Below are 14,115 nucleotides of genomic sequence, written 5' to 3'. Positions count from 1 at the left end.
ACCTCCCTGATGAGCTGACAGTAGCTGTTTCTGTTTGACTTGAGCCTTTCTTTCTTTTGCTTTAAACCAGCATTGACCCCGTGAAGTCTCTCCCACGGAACAGAAATGGGATTGATGTGGAGTCAGATGTCTACAAGATGCTTCAGGATTATGAAAAGCCCATTTCAGAGCCAAAGCAGTCTGGATCCTTCCGGTACTTGCAGGGCATGTTGGAGGCCAGTGAGAATGGTAAGGAGGTTGGCACCCAAGCACCCTCCTGTAAGGAGACCACCAGGAGGGCAGGTTTCAAACCAGTGTTTCACATACTCCTGCTTGCCAAATTTTGTGTCCAACTTGAGCACTGTGTGAAAGCTGGATTTGTAACCACGTGGCAGCTGTTTTCTGAGATGGTTTATGAAATGTGATGGCCTTAAGCGGTTGTGTAAGATCACTGTTGGTGAGCCTGGTCTGGTTAAGTAAATGGCATTTGCATAAGGACGTGGGATGGTCCTCAGCAAGGCAGGGATAGAGATCAGGAGCTCTTGGCTCACTTCTCAGGTCTGTCACAGCTTCCTGCCCATGTTGTTAACACATTAAATAATAAGATCCCCAATCTATACATTTCAGCATCTTTTTTTATTTGCCTTTCACTGTTAAGTCTGTTGGGGCTTTTATGTTCAAATTTTTAGGCTTTGCTTTACAGTCTTACAGGGCAAGACTCCTCTTTCTGTTTCCTTCCAAGGGCCCCATTCTCCAATCATGTGAATCCAGGAACATATCTTTTATGAGAAAATACCAACTGCTGTAAATCTCATTATGGAGCCGTAAGAGGTAGTTTCTGTTTGTCTAAAATGTTGGAGAGGTTGGTTCTTTGACTAGAAGGCCGTTGGTTCTTGCTTCACAAGAAGCACAATTGCAGGTAACCTCTGATCATCATGGAATTCCACCAGTATTGGTTTTCTCAGTGGGACTGAGCCATAGTTACAAAGCATGAGATAGGATCAACCTCAGAAGCACTGGGTATATTATTATATTTTATATTAGTACTACAGCCCCTGGATTGGCAGAAAAACTGATGTTAAACACAGGCCCCAGCTGGACCTTCAGGTCCTTCAAGACCTCCAAGAACAAGGACAAATCTGCTGCTTCCCAGTCTCCTCGTCAGGAAGAAGCAAATGAGAAGTGACTGTTTTAATCCCAATTAGTAACGCTCCTGCCTTCCTCCCTTCTCTGTGCCAGGGAAAGGGAACAAAACTCAAGCTCTGCTGGTTTGCCTCTGCCTCCCCCTGCATCCCACAGCCTTGGGCTGGCAGGAACCCAGTGCAAGGAGGGAGAAAGAAAAGGCTGGGGAAGAAAGAGATGCCAGGCAAGTCCCCACATCCTGGGACTGTCCAGCCAGTCCTGGGTGTGTGCTCATCAGCATTCTCTTGGCACTAGCCTGTCACCAGTGCAACACTGAGTGTTTGACTGGAGCCTGACAGGCTGCTTTTGGGTACCAGCCAGTGACTGGAGCAGTCACTGTCACCTGGATTCCACCATCCTCCCTCTCAGTAGTGTGGAGGGGATGTGTGACTGCCTGCAAGCACAGCCTCACTTATGCCTTGGTCATTCCAACACTGTTTATTTCACAAGGGATGAGAAATTAGGTGAAAAGCATCTCTGCTTGACATGAAGCTCTGTGATGTTCCAGCACATTTTCAACCCCAAGTGTTCCTGCTGGGTTTATTTTACAGCTGCCACCCCTGCTCCTTTTTCCTTAAGCCTAAAATTACACATTTTGACCTGAGCCTGCTCTGCATTGTCCTTTTAAAGTCAAGCTCTCCTCTCCCAAGGAACTGAGTGTCTTGGACAAGGACCTGTTTTATATGGAATCTGTTCCTACTGGAAGCATTTTAGCCCTCTCCCACACCCTTAGGGAGCAATTCTTTGTGCTGAAGTGGAGGCTGGAGGAATGGCAGTGCCCACCCTTATAGGCACCCATGACCCAGAAAGGACAAAAAACTCCAGCTATAACGGAGATAGCATGGTTGAGGCTGTGGAATTAAAGCATTTTGCTGCCTTGCTGCAGAACATAAATCACCATGAGGCTGGGCTAGTAAATAGAAGGAAATTATACACAGCTCAAGAAGATGGGAAGCAGCCTTCTCTGCAGGGTTCATTTTGCTGTAAAATCCTTTTTTTTTTTTTCCTTCTTTCCTTTTTTAAGCAGCTTATCCAAGCACTCTGCATGAGAGGCAGTGACAGCTTAACTGTTATATGTTGGCAGATGAGCCTGTCTAGTCCAAGCACGCTGTGTCTCATGCTGGGGGAAGCCAACAGCTTCAGTTGCTTCAGTTTATTCCCAGCAAGGCAGCGGAAGGATTCAACAAGGGGCTTGGCTGGAGCCAGCCAAGTACTGAGGGAACTCCTGGGGTGGAGTAGCCCTGCTCTGCTCTTGGGCAGTGCCTTGCATGTATGAAAGCTCTTGGCATTGCCAAGCACTGTTTTGTGTTCTGGGGAGGTGGGTCTGGTGGGAAGCTGGTCCTTTTGATTTTACCCACTGAGCTGGAACTGCTGACAGCATTTGCCTCTGTGTCAGAGCCATGGCTGGAGAGGGGGCTGTGGTGTGAAGGTGCCTGTGAAACCCAGGGGATGAGTCAGGTGTGCACCCTCCTTCCCTTCTGGGCCCAGGACAATGAGCACTCCTGAGACACATTGGACAGGGGAGCAGGGGTCTCTCCATGGAAGGAAGCATTTCCGAGTGATGGCCTTCAAAATGTATCTGTGGTGTGACCCTGCCCAGGGTCTGTGAGCAGCCAGCAGTGGGGATGTAACAGGCTCCAGGTGCTAAAAGTTCCCTTTAGGAAAGGCAGAGATGCTCCTGCAGCCGTGGGAGGCACTTACACTGGATTTTGCTCTGAAGCTTCCAAAACTGGCACGGAGTATGTGCAGATACCTCGATCAAAAGAGTTTGTGGCCTACAGAGACCTTCTGGGCATCAGGGCTTGAAGCACATGTTTACAATGGACCCTGGACTGAAACACCTTGGAAGCTCAGGGACTGTGGCAAATTAGAACTCTGGAGAATGATTTGTTCATCTAAGAGCTCCTCTGCTGTTTTTCCAAACTGTGAGCCAACTGTTCCTTCTTCATGAGGTCCTTCTTTTCCTTTCTACAACCTTAGGCAATCACAGAGGAACTGTAGATCAATATATACCAAACAGACCTGTCAGTTGTCAGCTGTGGAAAACCATGCAGTCAATACTGGAAGCTTTTAAGTGTCCCAGGAGTTGGCAAGAAGCATGTTGGTGTTGTCCAGAATTAGAGGGCAGACGGTAGATGGTCTGTAGGGAGTAGGAGCAGTAACGCTGAATGTTCTGCCATGATATTTTTCATATACACAAAATCTCATTGCTTCCATTCCCATTGTTGGACCTTCATAAAAGGAGGCCTGATGCCTCAGAAGACCTTACCTTCTATCACAGTATTTTGGTTTAGATTATTTGACTGTAAATGCGTGCTCTACAAAGAAAAGTGCATGTGATTCTGTTATTGTTTGGTTCAATATGCCTCATTCTCTGATATTCTTTCATCTACATCTCCTTGATAAATGGTGGGTCTACCAAGTGTTCCTGAATGTTGCTGTGATGGAACTATAAATTTATTTTTTTTTTAGTGGGGGGAGCTTTTCTGAGCTCTCCACTATTTATGATTCTTAATTCAGTAAGTAATACTACAGCCAAATTAACCTCTCATCTCTAGATCACAGCTGTTTAACATTTTGATAAGGTCCATGTATTTTGAGCTCATGCTGTCCTGGAACTTCCAGGGGAGTTGCAGGTCCTGTTATGACAGGCAGACTCATCTGACTCTGTAAGGGAAAAGAAAATAAAAGAAGAAGAAGAGGGGAAAGAATCCAGCCCTGAGAGGCCGAGTTTTTAATCTGTGTCGTTATAATTTTTGGCAGGTGAAAAACTCGACAAACTGAGCAACCCCCGGAACATCAAGTCCCCGGTGCCAAAGCTTGGTGGCCCCATGTCTGGGCTGCAGATGCTTCCCGAGTGCACCCGCTGCAGGAACGGGATCGTGTGAGTGTCGTGGCTCTCCGGAGCCCCTGGTGCCGTGGGCACGGTGACACTGGGACGTGGCACGTGGGTTAGAATTTATAGCAGAATACCTTGAATCCCTTTCTGGTTTTTTCTAACCATATCTAAACCTGAGCAATACAGTTTGGATTGCCCCTTTTAAGGGAATCTCACAAGGGATGATTTATGGGATGGTTTGTGCCCTGCCTATCATAGTAGCTGCTCAGGGACTATGAATAGCACCAAGCACTCCTTCACTGCCTTACAAGGGTTGGTGGGAGAAACACCACACCTTGAATGTTGAGAAGGAGAAAGCTGTTTTGTTTGTTGAAGAGTTACTCTCTGACAGATGGATGTTTATTTCAGAAAGTATAGGTGTTTTTCTGCTTTGTTCTGTTGTAATTTATGACCTGTTGTCATTTATGTTCTGCTGTAATTTACATCCTGCTCAAGCCAAACTTGCTGGCTGAGTGTGAGCTGTGCAAATTCTTGCTGGAGCAGTGAGTGAGGGTCTCTGCTCCACAAGTCATCGTGCCTGCAGGTGCTCAGCCCCAGTCCTTGCAGGATGCTGGCTCCTGATTTTCAGATGCAAGCTGAGTGTAGATATTCAAGTCTGTGTTTTTCATCAAGCTGTGGAGCAGTGCTGCTGGGTGTGGAGCATCCCTCCCTGCAGAAGCATAGTGAAGCCACACCTGGAGTGAGATGGCAGCTTTGGGTGGGCTGAGAACCCCTGATAACACCCTTACATGTCCCTGCATGCTGCTTTCCTCCACTTACTGTACTTGAGGCAGCAGGAAAAGCTGTTCTGCTCGTTGTTTCTCCACCTCACTTGAGCTTTCCTGATCTCTCCCAGGGGCACCATCGTCAAGGCTCGGGACAAGCTCTACCACCCCGAGTGCTTCATGTGTGACGACTGTGGCCTCAACCTGAAGCAGAGAGGCTATTTCTTCATTGAGGAGCAGCTGTACTGCGAGACGCATGCCAAGGAGAGGGTTAAGCCCCCCGAGGGCTATGACGTGGTGGCTGTTTATCCAAACGCCAAAGTTGAACTCGTCTAAGCCTGGGCTGTGCTCTGGAGAGGTCGGGTGGCCCACCCACGTCCTCCTGCCTGCAAGCAGTGGGGCTCTAATCAACCCCGATTACCAAAGCCCAAGTTCAAATGCCTTTTCCTAGATAAAACCGTTTACACTTGGGATCTCCGGGAAATGGTGTTGAAAGCATTCAAACAGGTTTTGCCCTTCTTTTTGACACTCTGCTTTTTGCTGTGTTGGGTTATTAGTCTATGCTGTAATCTTATCCAAGATCTGTGTAAATATTGATTAATTCTCTACTCTCTTTCATATAAAACCTGTATTCCTTTTTTTTTCTTTTTTTTGTGCCCTCCTTCTACTGAGGATGTTTTTGAAGATGTTTTAAAAGCTCAAAGAAAATAAGGCACTTTAACAAAAGAAGCTGTCTCTTATGTCCTGACCCTAATCTCCTGTCCTGTGGCTGCCCTAGTGATCAAAAACCAACCCCTGAGAGTCAGGATGATACCAGTGGGTGCCTCACTCAGCTGCATCCCAGCAGATGTGCCAAGGAAGGGTGGACTATTAAAACAGTAATTACAGTGAAACTCTCTGGACCAGGGCAGTCCAGTTTGAGGCTGACAAGGACTGATTTGAGTTCCCAAGAGATCTCACACTGAGTGTGTCATGAGGCTTTTTTCTTCTTCTTCTACTCCTGTCATCTAATGACTCAAGCACACCTTGAAATGACAGTGCAGTAGTCTGGACCACCCTTTGATTATCCCCACCTCCTACATTGCTGCCCACAGCTGCCTTTCCTTTGGCCATTGGGACTATTTCCCAGTTTTTGTTATAATTTTACAGTCCTTTAGATCCTCAGATTGCTGCTATCTGGGTCTGCCTCCCAGCAGGGAGGGGGTGATAAAATCCCTCTAGGCACTTAGGGAATAACCAGAGCTTGAGTGAGCCCCAAGTCCCAGGGCAGCGGGACTGTGTTTATACCCATCTCCCAAGGCTGTGCTTTCAGCCAGGTCCATCCATCCACTTTATTTCACAGAGAAGAGATTTTGTGGCTCTTGAAATGTTTCTTTGTTAGAGAAATGTGGGTTTTTTCATGTTAGTACTTAGAGAAGGAGAGAGGGAGTTGACTTGCTCAGCTGATGGGTACTGCTGTGCAAGGTGATGGGAGCTGTGTCTTTGCTTTGCAACAGCCTCACTCTTCTTCCTCCTCACTTTGAGAGAGGAAGGATGTGGGGGAGAAGAAGAAAGGCTTGTGCTTGCTTTCCTTCCATGGAAAAGGAAAATAAGAAATGGGGTAATGGGTAAAGCACCCCTTCCCTCCTGGCTCTGCATAAGAGGGAAAATTGGAGACTCAAGGAGGGTTGGGAGCATGATCCTAGTTGGGGCATTTCTTCCTACAGGTTCTGCACCGTAGAAAGGATTTTAGGGTGTTACTGGTCTCCATCTAGACCTCTTCATGCAGTGCCTGACAGGGACACAGCAGCTCCTGCCCCCTGCCCTGCAGCCTCCCAGCAGCCCTGGGCTCCCTCCAGCTGGGTACCACAGAGATGCTGGCTGTGTGCATTCCTGCTAGCAGCAGCAGGACATCCACCTCCCCCTCCTTCTGCCATCAGGAATTTTTAATTATTAAAGTACAAAAAATGTGGACATTTTTATCACAGTGCTGAACCATGTTTTTCTTGCATATGCATGGCCTTGCTTGGTCAGTTGGACCCTCTGAAGGGGGGGAATGTTTGGGACAAGTGTAAATGAGGAGACAGGATAATCAGGTGGGAAGCATTACTGCCCTGGTTTACAGGGCTCTGTTTGGAGCTCCTTAGGTTGCCCTTGTCAGCAACATTTATTCTGAATTCCTCTGTTATCCTTTCACATTGCTGGTTTGAGCTCTGGTGCCTGTAGCTTGAGAGTTCAGACTTCACCAAAATCCAGGACTGAATAGAGCTCGGCTGCATGATGGAAGACTCACAACACGAATGGCACAGGATACCTTTCCCTGTTTTCCAGGCAGACAGCTGGAGCTGCCAGTGGTGCTGTTTGTCACTCCCTGGGGCTCTTGTTCCCATTTGACTCTACTTGCATAGTGGCCATGTCCTGCAGGATGCCAGGAATCTGCAGCCCTGATACAGGGAGCACCAAGAAGTTCCTAAGTTGGTTCATTGCCCTCATTTTAAACACCCAGCTGAGCAGGATGCTGCAGGGCACCCTTGGTGGTCTTGCTTGGCTGCCACACCAGGGGGAATGCTGGGCAAGGAGCTGTTCTTCTAAGGATCCCAAGCTCCCTCAAATCAGTATTTCCACATGGCATCTCATGATACCCTTTCTTAGGAGTAATCAATTCACCTGATCCCCCTGCAGAGCTTGGAGCTGCCTCACATAGGCCCATCCCAGGGCACATGGTTTCCTGGCTTCAGGCCACCCTGTTCCTGTTCTGAGGCTTGCAGGAGCAGCCACAAGCGAGTGTCACCTTCTCTGTCACCAGAAAATGCTGTTAAACTCTGTAAAATGTGGGGAGGGTACTGTTTGTATGAAACAAAAAATAAAATTGTGGTAGGAGTTTTGTCTCGCATCACTTGGCCTTTGCCTGGTCCATATGTGTGGGGGTCCCCTGGCATCCTGGTGAGAAAGACACTGGGTAAACTTCAGAAAGCATCTTGGAGATATGAATTGCATCTCCATGCAAATTGAAAATGTGATTTGCTTTTCACATTTAATTGAGAGCTTGTTTGAGGTTTGAGTGTTTTGGGGGGAGTTGGGGTGGGATTTTTTTTAACTTGAGACCTTCCTGGGATCCTACATCCTATCAGGTGTGGAGGTGGGAAAGGCCACTGTGTCTCTCCCTGTTGTGTGATCCCCCACTGGTGCCTGGCTCCTCTCCACCAGTGTGACCCAGCTCACCCTGTGATGGTTCTGAGCTTTGCTGCATCTACCCCTGGACAAGGCTGATGGATCAGTGGTTTTGGTGATTACTCAGCCACAGTGTCACTCCAAGGGTGCCTTCTCCCAGCTGATGTCCCAGGCTGTCATCAGACTTGGATCCACAGTTCTGCAGTGCTGGGCTGTCACTGCTGGAGTAAGCTGGGCCTTCTTCCCAAGGAGAGGATACTGCTGACCTTGGAGTACAGCACTGGTGGGAGTGTGGGGGACTGGGAGGTGAGGGCAGGCTGGGGTTAACAGCTGTGTCAGAGGGATGTTTGCTTCTGTAGCTCAGTCTCACTGGGTCTGGTTTTAATAGTTGATTTGGATTCGAATCACTCGTGTATGGGAAAGTCAGAAGGGGTGTGAGGTAAGTGTCTCCAATATTTAACCTAAAAGGTTTTATTTGGCAAGTGTTCATATATGGAAATTGTTGTCTGTGTGTGCCTAAAACATTTAAAAGACAAAACTTCTGCAGATCCGCATGCGGCAGAATAGGTTTACATAGGGGAAAGAAGTTTCCAGTGTGGGTCTGTGACTCTATGTCTAATTTGTACACATATTCAGATAATTAATATGGTTATGACTCTCCAATTAGTGGTTTTTCTATTCACCCTTGGATACACATGTGTTGGATGTGTTTCTGTGGTTTAGCTACCACCATCCCCAGCCCCTCTGCCCTGGGCATTGATGCTGGGGGGCTTCAGCCCCTTGGGGTGATCCCAATGTGAGACTGAGGGGTACAGAGAGCCTGGGCAGCACTGGGGCCCCCCAGACCTTCTGCTGTCCACACAGCTACTCTGACCAGCCCAACACCAGGAGCCTCCTCTCTTCTGCAGGAAAAAAGAGGCACAAGCTCCACCGTGATGAAGCACAGTATTTATTAACTAAATGAGCTGGGACCAGGGCCAGACTGATTCAAGTTTTAATTGTTTAAAATTTTCCATGTATCATCATTAAAGTTTCTTACTTAGCCAGGCATTATTTCCACCACCACACCCCTGTTCTGCTGCAGCTTTTGTTTGGAGTTGTTTAACTTTGCTTTTGTTACTACTGGTCTGCCCCAGGGACTGAAAAAATCTCAGCTTGTCCATTTATCTGAGGATAAATGTCCTGTGCCATAGGAGGAGGATTGAGGGAAAGAGGCTCCTTGGCAAAGTTCCATCTCTTCCCTTCATATATGAAAGAAGCTATTTCCATTACTTTAAGGAGGAAAATATCTTCCCTACACATATAGTAAAACCCAGAAAACTGCTCCTGATTCTAGAGAAACTTACCTACAAGTTGTTTGTCTCTGTTTCTCCCCAGTAAACGCTCTCAGAGCTTGTCCAGCCGAGACAAGCTTCTCCACCAGGACACTTAAGTATTATGAATTTTTAGGTAGTCCTAAAGCAGTTGCTTGTGCAGGGAGCCCAGTGGGGAGGGCCTGGGCTGGGGCCAGTACTGCTTTCAGCAGTTAGTGTGCACAGGGTCACACCTCACTCTGCAAAGATAAGGCTCAAGCCTGGTTCAGGCTTTTGGCTTTATTAATGAGAATAACTATTTTCTGAATAAACTCTTAGTTCTTCACTCTTGAACCTGAAAGGTTCCAGGAGGCCAGTGATGAACGTGTCCTCCCCAAACTCATGGACTCTGAGGAGATGCAAGCTGCTGGCACTGTGGGACCATGGGTTGGGAGGGCTTGGGCTCACCAGTGGGAAATGGACACCTGAGGCAGGCACATTCTTCTCTCTCAGGATTTTTCATAGAGGAGCACAGAGGAAAGAAAGAGAAAACAATTTCTATTTCTGCTCCTTGTTTTCCCATGTGGAATGTGTTTGGAGAATTGTTTACCTGGAGCGATTGCTTGATTGGATTCTGGTGAGATTGCTTGAGCCTGATGGCCAATCCAACCCACCTGGGGCTGGACTCTGGAGAGAGGGTCATGAGCTGTGAGTTAGATAGATATGGTAGTTAGAAAAAGTAGATTTGTAGTTTTAGTATCTCTTTTAAATAGTATATTAATGTATATAATAAAGAAATCATTCAGCCTTCTGAACTGGAGTCAGACATCATCATTTCTTCCCACCAGGTTCACCTGCATTTACAATTTGACACCACCACTGGAAAATCCAGCTGGAGGGGCTCTCAGGAGGCCACTCACACCTTGCCCCTGTCCCCAGGCAGCACCAGCCACCATGACCCTCCCAAGAGGTGTCTAATGTGTCCTTGGAATGGAGAATGCCAGCTCCCCAGGCATGTCCCAGGGCTTTTCCCAGCATCTGGGCAGGGCAGGGGAGGTAAAGGAGGGCATTGGATGCGTGATGTGCAGAGGAATGTACGGGATCTGTAGGGGAGATGGTGGTAAATGGGTGTGCCTGGGCTGCAGGGGGCTGTAAAGGATGTCTGGGGGCAGGTGAGGGGCAGATGGGCTGCAGGGGGATATGAAGGATCTGGAAGTGGTTGAGGGGCAGAGGAGCTGTCTGGGTGCAGGGCCATGGGACAAGGCAGAGCTCCATCCGGGCGTTGTGCTGTCTCCTGCTCCATCTAGTGATGAAAACTGAAATACCCAGAGGCTTTGAGCAGGGTGGGACAAGAGCCAGCTCCGTGAGGAGTCCCGGCGTGGTGGGGAGGTTCCCGGGAGAACATCAAATCCACCCAGAGGACAGCGCTTCGGGAAACTTCTGGCAATGACCCCGTGATGGGTTTGAGCATCTCGTCCCTTCTCTGGCAAGGCCTCTGGCGGTTCCTTGCTCTGATGCAGCCCCAACCCACATCACTGAGCTCTGACCCGAAGGCTGGGGCCCAGGGAAGCAGAACCTGCTCCTGCTGCACAGGGAGCGTGTGCTGGTCCCCACCAGGGCCAAAGCAATGTCTCTTCCCCAGCTGGAGTGACATTGCACCAGGTAAAACCACTGAAGTCCTTCCTGAGAAGTGGATAGCTGTGGGAAAGCTCACTGCCCTTCAGTAGGTGGGCTCTGGGAGGCTTTATCCCAAATCCTCACGCATGTGCTAAAGACAGGCATCCTTACTCCATCTCTTTTACAGGATTCCTATCACAAATAAGATGAAAAGTCACACCAAATGCTTGTCTGCTGGGCTCTGCTTAGGGGGAGAGTTCACTCACCACCACCAGGAACTGGGAAGTGATGGCCATAATGCCCCTAAGAGCTCCAGATCCCACAGGTTGGATTCGAGTGAGCATCAGGCAACTCTTGGCACTGCAGCAAGGGGTACCTGCACCGTATTGCTGAGAGAGCAGAAAGGCTGAGATGAGTCAAGAGCCATTTTAAAGGCTGCCAAAGAGAACTTTTTCCCAAGTGCTGTCAGTCCAGGGGGATGTGACCCTGATGGATGTGATCACCAGCTCCAGGGTGGGCAGCAGGTAGGCAGGAGGGCAAGGCCAGGGCTTTGGCTAGAGCAGGGCTGTGCCACACTCCAGCAGGGTGGCACAGTAGCTCCAGCATGTGGCACAGAGCCCCTCAGAGGACACACTGCAGGCTCACACACAAAATAGGCCTTGCTTTGCCCTGTTGGTGAGCAAGTTTCCATGTGATCCAAGAGCTATGCAATCCACAGAACTCTAACTTATCATGTGCTTTCTTAATCCCTAGTTCTCAAGATGGCTACTGAGAGGGTGGCACAGCTGTCCCACCACAGCAGAGGAACCTTTGAAAGGGGCTTTGCCCTAGCAGAAAGAGCAGAGCTGCTGTGGGCAGCACCACCCCACTCTGGAGCAGAGCAGGAGCTCTGATGCTAGCAGGGGCACAGTGGCACACTGGGCGAGGGTAACGTGACTGCACATGAGCAGGAGCTGGGCTCCTCCAGGGCTGGGGGCAGTTGTGGCATCCAGCAGCCATTGGAGCAGCTTCCTGCTTCCACAAGAACCAAGTGCCTGCATTAGAGGTGGTGTCTCAGCCATTCGAAGATTTGTTCCATCTCCCCCTATAAGGAAGTACTCCTCCTTTGCTCTGCTGGCTCCTTGGTGTCTAACTTCAGTTTAAAGGAATCTCCCTGAGTTAATTTCCCACACACTGCTCTTCACCTAATAGCTGAAAGTGTATTCTATAAGGCTGTGGTAAAATAATGGAATTGTTTTGGTGAAAAAAGCCCCCAGCACTACCAAGCCCACAACTAAACCATGTCACCAAGTGCCATATCTTCATGTGTATTAAATCCCTTCAGGGATGGTGACTACACCACTGCCAGTGTCACAAACAAATTTTCTCTAATATCCAGCCTAAACCTCCCCTGGTACAACTTGAAGCCATTTCCTCTCATCCTATTGTTTGTTCCTTGGGAGAAGAGACCAACCCCCACCTCACTACCTCCTCTTTCCAGGGAGCTGTAGAGAGCAAGAAGGTCCCCACTGAGCCCCCCATACTCCAGAGCCCCTCCTGCTCCCTCAGCTGCTCCTCATCAGAATTGTGCTCCAGCTCCTTCCCCAGCTCTGTTGCCCTTCTCTGGAGTGATCTCTTTAAGAAGGGTCAGTTGCAAGAACGAGGACTGGTCCTTCCCCTACAGTGAATTTGCTCCACAACAGTCCAAGCCATTTGCTGGTCATTGTTTTCAGGTGGTTTTCATAATCTCCATGCTTCGGTTAAAGCACCCCCTGATGTTGGATCACAAGTGGGTTTTGTAAGCTGGGGAGCATCCAGCAAAAACTCTGGGCTGTGGTGATTGGAGCACGAGCTTGTGATGCTGTGGCAGAGCCAGCTAGAACATAATGGATTTCTGTAACTGGTAATTTATGCAGGCTCACAACATAAGAGAAAACCCTGTGGTGTTTTCATGTCAGACACGTGAAATTTTAATATGTGAAGCATGCATCTGCAAACCAGATAAACCTAAGCACATCATCTACCACTTACTGAGTCTGTGTCTAGCACTTTTGATATGCTAAATTTGCAGCATAACCACGGTTATTTCTCAGCTCTGCGAATTAGTCCTCTGTAATAAATTACTGTTGACTGAATAATTACTAAGATTGCATTAACATTAATGCTTAAGACAATACACTCCACATCCCTAATTTCCTCATGGGAGCAGGCATACATTGCATTTTACTATGGTTCTTGCACAGCCTCAGGGCAGGGCAGGTGCAGGGAGTGCTGCTGCCTGCCGCTGCCTGGGAGCCCCTGATCCGCCCCACCCTGCTCTTATCACTGGGGCCAGCTTGGACTGCTCAGTAGCCCAGGCCTGGCATGAGGATGCCTCTCCAAACGGGAGCTATCTGAAGCTTCCCATGAAATGAGTTCTTCGCCCACATCCACAGCAGATCGCTGCCTGGCCAGATAAATGTTGCCACACGCATCTCCTCCCCGGGCACTGCCGAGCCATCGCTTCCACTCCGTGCTTCCTTCCCACGCTTCCCCGCCGTGATCTCTGCCGGAGCGCGGCTTCCCGGCGGGCACGGGCACGGGCATCCTCGTCCGGGCACAGCCCCGCACCGGCGCACACCTCCGGGAGCCGCTGGTCCGAGCAGGGCAAGCACTCTGCTTGTTTTACACACCACCGGCTTTCTGGGTGTTCCCTGAGTTATTTCAGATGGTGGTAAATGGGTAAATCTGGTGGTAAATCTGCCTCATCTCCCTCATCTGTCCCAGACATCCTTTACAGCCCCTGCAGCCCTGGCACACCCATTTACCACCATCTCAAATAACCGAAGATGACAGCGTTGTTCAGATTTCCGAAATGGCTTTGACAGCTATCCACGCACCCGGCTGTGAGCAAAGCCAGAGTCACGTGTGGAGCAGGAACAGTAAATGGAGAGGAGATGGGAATATAAAAAGCTCCTCTCTCGAGGCCAGAGCTGCTACAGGGTCCTTAAGCAGACACTGCTGACCTTGTCTGTTGCCGAGAGTAAGCGCTGCTGGGAAAAAGCACTGGGCTGCATTAGGAACGGGATTTCAGGGGCTGTGAGAACGTTTGATTGCTAAAGCAGCGTCTGGTCCTCGTCCTCCTCTGTGCCAGTGTGTAGGAGAGCTCCCATTATTGACGTCGTTACCCAGGATGAGGCAGGGAGAGAGACCCTGGCGGCCCCGGAGCTCCCAGCTCGCTGTTCCGGCTCCCTGTCCATCAGCCGTTCTCGTGATAACCGGCTGCGCTCCGGTCCCGCGGGATGCTGCGATGCTGTGCCTCCATCTTGCAGCA

At 49.2% G+C, this 14,115-nt stretch overlaps 1 protein-coding gene across 5 annotated transcripts in view; it reads left to right on the top strand.

Moving 5' to 3' along the window:
* The window catches only part of PDLIM4 (PDZ and LIM domain 4), a 47,941-nt gene extending 40,305 nt beyond the window's left edge, over window positions 1–7,636 (top strand). For 3 of the 5 annotated variants that reach the window (XM_021549477.4, XM_085591212.1, XM_085591211.1), the window contains exons 5-7: window positions 71–228; window positions 3,925–4,045; window positions 4,896–7,636. In XM_021549477.4, coding sequence (XP_021405152.1) covers window positions 71–228; window positions 3,925–4,045; window positions 4,896–5,100 — 484 coding nt within the window. In that variant the 3' untranslated portion in view covers window positions 5,101–7,636. The remainder of the gene's footprint in view (window positions 1–70; window positions 229–3,924; window positions 4,046–4,895) is intronic. The other 2 variants (XR_014958291.1, XR_014958292.1) reach the window with 1 other exon arrangement.
* Window positions 7,637–14,115: the final 6,479 nt, after the last annotated feature.

Source organism: Lonchura striata, chromosome 13 (genome assembly GCF_050655825.1).
Source record: "Lonchura striata isolate lonStrDom1 chromosome 13, ASM5065582v1, whole genome shotgun sequence".
NCBI classification, from domain to species: domain Eukaryota; kingdom Metazoa; phylum Chordata; class Aves; order Passeriformes; family Estrildidae; genus Lonchura; species Lonchura striata.
The sequence above is the reverse complement of the archived record's forward strand: the minus strand, read 5'-3'. Positions and strand labels throughout refer to the sequence as shown.